Source organism: Calidris pugnax, unplaced genomic scaffold (genome assembly GCF_001431845.1).
Source record: "Calidris pugnax isolate Ruff unplaced genomic scaffold, ASM143184v1 scaffold409, whole genome shotgun sequence".
Classification (NCBI taxonomy): domain Eukaryota; kingdom Metazoa; phylum Chordata; class Aves; order Charadriiformes; family Scolopacidae; genus Calidris; species Calidris pugnax.
This window is the reverse complement of record NW_015091161.1, coordinates 172,705-181,016: the sequence shown is the minus strand read 5'-3', so window position 1 is coordinate 181,016 and position 8,312 is coordinate 172,705. Positions and strand designations below refer to the sequence as shown.

General features: G+C 43.4%; 1 protein-coding gene across 1 annotated transcript in view; it reads left to right on the top strand.

Moving 5' to 3' along the window:
- Positions 1–13: 13 nt before the first annotated feature.
- The window catches only part of LOC106898212 (ubiquinol-cytochrome-c reductase complex assembly factor 1), a 71,760-nt gene continuing 63,461 nt past the window's right edge, over positions 14–8,312 (top strand). Inside the window, exons 1-3 of the mRNA XM_014959327.1 lie at positions 14–94; positions 3,193–3,297; positions 4,842–4,946. Of these exons, the coding sequence (XP_014814813.1) occupies positions 71–94; positions 3,193–3,297; positions 4,842–4,946 (234 nt within the window). The 5' untranslated portion in view covers positions 14–70. The remainder of the gene's footprint in view (positions 95–3,192; positions 3,298–4,841; positions 4,947–8,312) is intronic.

Sequence of the window (8,312 nt, the reverse complement as noted above, 5' to 3'; positions counted from 1 at the left end):
GTGCGCAGCGGGCGGGGCGGAAGGGGCGGGGCCGAGCGCACCGCTCCGCCGGAAGCGGCGCCGAGGACCCATGGCGGCGCTGGTGCGAGCCGTGGTGAGTGGCGGCGGTGGCCGGGGCCGCCTTCTCCGCCCCGGGAACACGAGCGGCGTGTGTGCGGCCGGGCGCGTCCCCGAGGGGTTGTCCCGATGCCGTCCCTGAGGTGGCTGCCCCGTCCCCTCCCGCCGGTTCCCGCGGCCCGGCCTCCCCTCAGCCGGCTGTGGGTGAGAACCGCGGGGGGGTCCGCGGCACCCACCGGCTCTTCCCACCTCCCCGTGGCCCCTTCCCCGGCAGCAGTCTCTGGTGAAGGAACGGGTGGAGCTATTCCTTCAGAGTTTGTGTTTGCATGAGAATTAGGAAGGCTTTAGTCCTCCCGATTGGGGCTTGAGAAACTGTTATTTTTTCAGTCCGGTCCTTCTCGTGTTGCTCTGGGCACAGTGTGTGTGTCCTGGGGGGTAGGGCTTGCCCTTCTCGGAGATTCCCATCTCACCTTAGAGGTTTTGGATTGCAAGGGTAATACAAAAATTCCAATTTCTGTGTTAATCGGAAGAGCTTGGGTTCCTGGGAATGAATGAGGATGAATTATTAATCATCCAGCTCCCTCTTTCTCATGCATTTGTGTACTTTTTTTTTTTTTCTTTCTGTTAGCCTTTGAAGTCTTTGCAGCACAGTACCATTTTTTAGCACACTTCTTTAGGAAGAAGTTTGTGCCTGGGCCCGATACTCTGTCCCAACATAAATACAAGGGATGGCCAGCACTGCGAGGTGGAGGTGGATTCATTGGGAGGATGAAAGGCCTTTAGTCAGAGGGCAATACCCACTTATGAAATTAATCCACTGCATTCTTGGAACTGATGTCTCAGGGTGTGGTTTTTACAAGCAGGGTTAGCCCTGTCCTTTCTCATCTCAAGGTGAAAGCAATTGAGAGTGAACCTGCTGGAGAGCAACGGAAATGCTGTGAGCTGGAGTTCCTGCTTCCTCCTCCCGTTCCTGTTCTTTCTCCTTGCTCATGGCTTTGCACTGTTGCCTACCCTTGTCTTCTCCAGCATTTTTCTTTGCCCCTGCAAAAGCTGGAGCAGCAGAACTGTGGCAACAACAAAAACAAACCCAAACAGTTTCCTGCAGTTTTAATGTGTTAAAAAGGCAACCATTAGCAAAAAGGGAGGGGAAAGCCAGGCAGGAGGGGAGCAGGGAGGTGGCAGGGAAGCAGTGAGTCACTGGATGGGTTCAGCTCTCTGGGGAGCTGTACCCCAGGGTGCCATTTGCAATGAAAACCTGCTTCCAGAAGGTGAAGGACTTTTCTACTGGCTTACCTGTGCCTGGGCAGCTCCTCCTCTCCTGGCTGCGTCTGGCATTCCTGTGGCAAAATAAACTGATCCAGCTTTTCAGCCTGGCCGGGAAACTTACTCTTTTGAAGGGAGAAGATGTAGTTGTTTGCCACTTCTGTGATCCGAAGTGCTTTGTAATCAGAGAAGCACCTGAGCTGTGAAGTGCTGGGAGTACACAGTTGGAAGGCAGGGGACTTCTGACAGCAGCAACGTGTTTCAGCTCAAGCTTTGCTGAACTTTGGCATTTCCCAGCATCTTCTTTTGCATTAAAATTTAATAGTTGCCTCATAGCATGAAAATAAGTATTGTAACTTTCAGCGTCTCTTCTTTGTACTGAAAATAAGAAAGGCATTTTGTTCTCTTCTGTCTTCAATCCTTCTCAGGAGCTCACAGCGTATGGTACAGTCCTGATTACTGTCCAAACATTTCAGCTCTGCTAGTTAATACTGCCATAATGATACATCTGTTCTTTACCTAAGAAAAGATCCTGTTTAATAGTTTGTCTGGTACCTAAGGGTTTCCTAATGGTTGTGAAGAGGATTTAGAAGACCACAGTGACACTCTTTCATCCATATCTTGACAAGGCAGCTAGCTGCAGAAGGTGCTTGTGCTGTCTACAGGCTATTCCTGGGGTAACCTGCCCAGTTGATGCTTGGTACATTTTCTTTCAGCCAAATGGAGAAGTAGCACTTGAAAGGAATGTTCTGTTTGCAAGCAGTGGTGCTGCCTTAGGGAAGATTCTGTAGCTCATCATGTAACATTTCTGTTGCTTTGCCACTTCCTGCTGTTGCCTTGTCTTTATTACTTGGTTGTTTATCACGTCTCACCTTTTAAGTGTATGTATGCTTATTTTCATGGAATCACAGAATGGTTAGAATTGGAAGGGACCTTAAATATCATGGAGTTCCAACCCCCTGCCCTGGGCAGGGACACCTCCCACTAGACCAGGCCAGTTTTGTTGCAGTAGTGCTTTTCAACAGCTGTAAAACCCAGTATATTCAAGCTGTAGGACATACCACAACTTAGGGGTGTTTTCCTTCTTATCACAAAGGAAGAAGCCTCAAAAAATTTTGCCTTGGAATCTTGGAGTAATTATTTATTAAAAATGGTGAATCGCTGAAGTGTTTATTAAACTGTTTATGTCAGAGCACTGGGTTACCTCAAGAAGTACTTTGTGGTACTTGGCTGAAATGTCTTTTTGAATAGAAATGCATCATTTTCATAATTTTACTTGTTGGATAGAGAAGTTACAGAGACTAGAGAAAGAGACAGAGAGAAAGAACAGAAACTAAGTAGTCTTGCTACAGCCGAAGTGGGAAGGTGTAGTAGTAGTGCACACATTTGTTATGGAAGTGCATCTCTCCCCTCTCAGGGGACCCAAATCAGTCCCCTTAGATTAAAAACACTAAGTTCTGTGAGGAGTTGCCAAGGGACAGTCTCAGGGGACAATACGCTGTACCTGAGGGACAGCGGTAACTGTGCAGGTACAGGGAATGGGGAACAGGAGCTCAAGTGGGATTTGCGTCTATTCCTCCTAATCGTTGGGCAGATCTGCTGGTCTCAGAGTAGTCCTTTCACTGGGCACCCCTAAGGAGAGCTGGGCTGCCCACCCCAGCAGATATTTATACAAATTCCTAAGATGTCTCTGGAGTCACCTTTTCTCAAAGCCAGACCCCGCCTCATTTTTTTAAAAATCAAAATTTATCCTGCTGTCAAGTGTGAGTTGGGAGTTTAATCTGAGGATTGTTGTATGATTGAATAAAGCTTGTGGAAGCAGGGGGACATTGAACGGTTTCTGAATATTCGGGTCCTTTTCTTCTGTTGCAGAGCTGCCAGACGGGGGTGACTCAGTGGGCAGCAGCATGCACTGGGTTCTTACAGACAGCCACAGGCCAGGGCCAGCACGGACGGATGCTCAGTGGTATCTTCCAGGTAGGATATCAGGTTTTTAAATAAAGAGGATTCTAAAAGTGATGTCTTCACTGTCTGTGTATTGCTGAAGTATCAAGGCAGCTTAAAAGCTTTCTGCTGCTCTAAGGGGGAGCTCCCAGTCTTTATTGCAGAGTTGTTTTCATTCCAGCTGTGTAGTCTTTTAATGGATCAAAATGATCTGTCGTGAGTAGATTAAATGCAGAAGTCCAAATGTAGGTGTCATTTTTTCCAAAGCAGCTATTACAAGCAAGTCACGATTGCATGTAATTTCCAGCACTTTATTTTCTAGAACAACTCCACCATAGAGTAGCCTTGGACTTACTGGTGCTGCGAGTACGGTGACCTGGCACAGCAGGACTTCAGGTGGTGGTGTTTCAGTGGGAAGCACTGCTTTGCAGCTTTGCTTCCAGTTCTGTAATAGCATGTAGTGTCAGATTGCCTCTATCCATAATAAATTAACTAGAATATCATGTAATAGCAGTTAATAAAGAAGTGAAAAATATGTAGGAAATGAGAACAGATGCACGCTGTGCGAATAGAATTAGAGTGTATCTCTTGCTATTTCCTTTTCGCATACAATGGAAGGAGAGGAGATTAAGCCTCTTTGTCCTGCTGTAGATTACAGCTTGTATCAGAGAGCCATGATTTACAGAATTAGAAACTTACCTGTAAGCCCTTTGGCCTGGATGTCTTTTCTCAGCTTAGACCTTCTGGTCCCTGGACAATTGCCTGTGCTTGTGTGACACACCGTACTGTCCCAGCACCAGTCTGTACCACGTGGCAGGGGATGTGGGGAGTAGAGGGAGATGTGCAGTTGTGAAGTTGATTGATAAAGTTGGGCCTACTCTGAGCCACCGGTAAATTCAGTAGACTTCTGGGGATGACTACTCTGAACAAAGCAACATATTTACTTTGAATTTATTCATGAACAAGTTACTGCTAATCTGGGTATGCTGGGAGGCAGCAACAGGTGTTCTGTTCAGCCTGCAGCTTCTTACCTGGACATCCCACTCACTCCTACCTGATAGTTTGCTTTTCTCTGTGCAGTAGCTCTGTAACACAAATATCGTGCTGTGGAGTTACAGTGGTTGTAGTGATACCTTTTACCCACTAATTTGTTGTGCTCAATTCCTGACTGCAAAGACAATTGAATGGAATATAAAGTTGTAGATAAAAATAACGCAAACCCTGTTTCTCTGCAAGGCCAGGAAAAAGAATTAATAAAGAGACAAACCCCGTAATTAGAAGTAGTGAGTGAGAAAATCAAAGCAGATCGTCTTTTGAGAGCAGAGTGTTCTGCCAGTTCATTCCATCAGGGCATTTACACAACATTAGAAAATAGGTGGTGTGGAGCATTAAGCACGGACAACCAGTCTCTAACAGTTATGATTATAAATATGTGCTTTTTTTGATATAAATTTGTTAGGATTTTACTGAACTGTAACTGACTTGGAAGCAAACTAAGTAATTGGTGTAAAATTGAGTGTTTACTTGTCGATGGTCTCATCATTTTCTCTTTTATTTTCTTTTCTTGTTTTTCCTAGAGACACAAGACTGTCCAGTTCCCACTGTCTAAATCCTGTGATGGATTGATTCAAGCCAATAGAGCCATTACACAGCAAAGCAGATCCTTTTACAACACAAACAAGGTTCGGAGAGTTTGATGTTTTTATTATCGAAGGGCACATTGTGCTGGGGTTTATACAGATAACAGGTAACAAAACACTTATCAAAACATGTAGGAGATGATTCAACTTTTTATATGTTTTAGTATAGTGTGAACAACGTGTCCAGTCATTGAGGGGGTGCTCTCTGTTCCTTTCCAGGAAGCGAAACGCTGGCCTAGGAGGGTGCAGTCACAGCTGGGTTATCTGGGGAGAAGGTTCCCATGATGAGAAGCCTGGGGGCTTCTTTCCAGAGAAGGAAGAAACTGAGTGAAGCACAGTAGTTATCGGGGTGGGGGACAGATGTTCCTTTCTTATCTTTAACAAGGGAACCACAGAAGTTGCCCATACACATTAGAAGTGAGAAGATGTTTCCTGGTGCTTTAGCTGGGGTATAATGTGTAGTGAGAGTTTTTCTATCTGCTAAACACTCTACTTATAATGACTAATGATTGTGTAATAATTTATTTCTGTTCATCTGTACTACTTTGTTAATTTGTGGTCTCTACATCTCTTACATTTATAGTCTTTTGTCTTGGAATAGAATTTTTTTGGAGCATGAATCATCTCCATAAGATTAATTTAACACTTAATCCAAGGGAGTGAGCGTCTCTCAACTAATAAATATCCTGATCTTCCTCTTGTTAACACAGTGTGAAGAAGATGGCAAAATGGAATATGTGCATTAGAAATGAGAGGGCAGAAGGAAAAGGAAAGTTAGGGATTGATGGGTAAAACTTGCATAAAAGCACCAATCCCAGTTTGCGATGTGCCTAGTAGAGTATTTTGCTAGTGTAGAGTTCAAGGTAAATAGTAAGAAGTATTTTAAATTGGTTATTTTGACATGGATAGAAATAATGAAAGAAAACAAGAGATGTGGAAAGAAAGAACCCCTGGCTGCTGTTTGCATCTAGTTCTTAGCTAGAAATTTTCCCTTTTTAGTCAATTTTCCAATGTTTTTCAACTGGTGAGGTGAACCAACATTTTGCATATTTTTGAAGCTTTCTCTATGTATTTTCTAGATCTGATTTTATATATGCTTATGGGCTGCAGTTGGGAAAACAAGAGATGTGGAAAGAAAGAACCCCTGGCTGCTGTTTGCATCTAGTTCTTAGCTAGAAATTTTCCCTTTTTAGTCAATATTCCAATGTTTTTCAACTGGTGAGGTGAAACAACATTTTGCATATTTTTGAAGCTTTCTCTATGTATTTTCTAGATCTGATTTTATATATGCTTATGGGACTGTTCCATTGCATTTGACTGCAGTTCCAGCATTGGCAGGATGAACCGCATAGCTCTATCCCTAGGTTGAACCAAACACTCACTGCTTAGATCCCATCTCCTGAGCCAGTCCAGGCAGACCTGCAGAAGAGTGAAGAAAGATCATGGAATTTCTTAGAAAAAGACTGTTTTCCAGGCAATCACTTTTTTGGCTATGAGCTAACAATAGTTGAATCGGGATAATTTTGGGTTTTAACTTAACTTCATCTGCATAATGAAAAATCCATACTGAGGGGGACCTCATAATGCATTTGTAGATAAGAGGCATGTAGTAAAATGAACGTGCCTAGCTTCACTAGGGGTTGAGTGGGATTTGAATTCCTGTGGAGGAGATGACAGTTGATGGAGGGAGTTTGGTACGACAGTGGTCGTTGGGACACAGGTTCTGCATTGAGTATGTCCCTTCATTGCCTGGCTGAAGGGGGCTTATCTCATGATGTAAGGGTAGGTGTCATTTCTAGTGTGGAGGGGAAGAGTATTGCATGGGGTAATCTTGACGAGAAAGTACTAAAAGTTGCTTTAAATATTCACATAGGTATCAGTAGACTCACCGTGTGCCTCACATGTGACAGAGGGTGGGAGAGAGGCTTTTGTTCTGGGTGATAACGGGGGACTCAGTGAACAGGTTTAATGGCCACCATTCAAAGCAAGGATGTGAGTAGTGAAGGAGGCCCTGGAGAGTGTTAACGCTGTCTTATGAGGAGACTGATAGATACTAAAATAGCTCTGAGCGTGTTTCTTCCTATATAGCAGAATATTGGGTTCAAGACAGGAATATTGTCAAGACAAGAATATTGGGGTTCAAGACAGGAATAGCCATCTATAGCTAGTACACTATCTATAGTGTATTTCATCTCTTTCATCTATTTCATTTCAAATACTTGTGGATATATGTAGGGATTGATTATGTCTCAATGCTACAATTTTTGACACCTTTACAGTTAGTTTTTAATTAAGTATGGCAACTTGTGTAGGATACGTGTCTGTATTTTAATATGTATTTATTTAGCATTCATGTCATTTAAATAATTACAATACTACTGTTAGGAAAGCAATAGAGAGTACAGCCAGAATGATCAAAAGGCTATTTTAGGACCCTTCTAAACTAAGGAGAGATAACTGATGGCCATGTGTATGATACTGGCCTATGAATGTCATCAAAGATACTGAAAAAGGGGATAGGAAGTGGTTGGTTGTGGCTTCTTATTGGGTGCTCCCAATTTTCCTATGAAATGGCGAGGTTGGATTTAAAACAGGCACAAGGCAATTTTTTTTTTACATCACTAAACTGTGAAACTCATGTGCCACAGCTCTGTGTTATGAAGGTGAAGTAGTTTCAAACACTGGGCTGCTGAAGGCACATCCAATTCATCAAAAATGAAGGTGTGGATGCATTTTCTGGTGCAGGAGTGACTGTCAGAGGCTGGACGGGTCCCCTGTGTTCTGTCTGTCCCGTATTTCTCCACTTTTGTGTCTTGTCCCAGGTGTCTGCTACTGGTCCTTGTTGGAGGTGACATCCCGGTCTGTGTTCTGGCTACGTATGGCAGTCCTTGCATTGTTAAACTGCTTCCATACTAAGAAAATTCTTTCCTTAGTATGTTCATGTGCTAGGAGGAAGCGTGGAGGGTAAAATTCCAGCAATGTAAAGCAATTTAACATTTCTTTGGTCAGGGAACTTTATCTCAGATTATAATGGCTCTCAGCTGTATTCCTTGAGTATATGTAGGAGATTCACATGCGTTAGATTTTGGTTGGGGGGGTTAAAAGTTAATTTGTTGGTAACAAAATGTTTACCCTGCATACTTAATTCATTAGAAATTATTTGCTGGAGTACACGTGGTAATTACTGCTGGCTGATTGCTGCTGCCAGGATGCTTCCAGGCAGAATGCCACGAAGACTTCTTATCAGTCCAGTGGTGTTTAAAGTGTGTAGTTAATCTGGAAGAGAACATTTATCTTCACATTTGCAGACACTGCAAATCATTGAAGATTAAATAAGTTCCTGATCTAGATTTTGTGCTAGTGCCATTTAGATTAACTGGAAGGGGTTTATCCATCTGTGTGATCTTT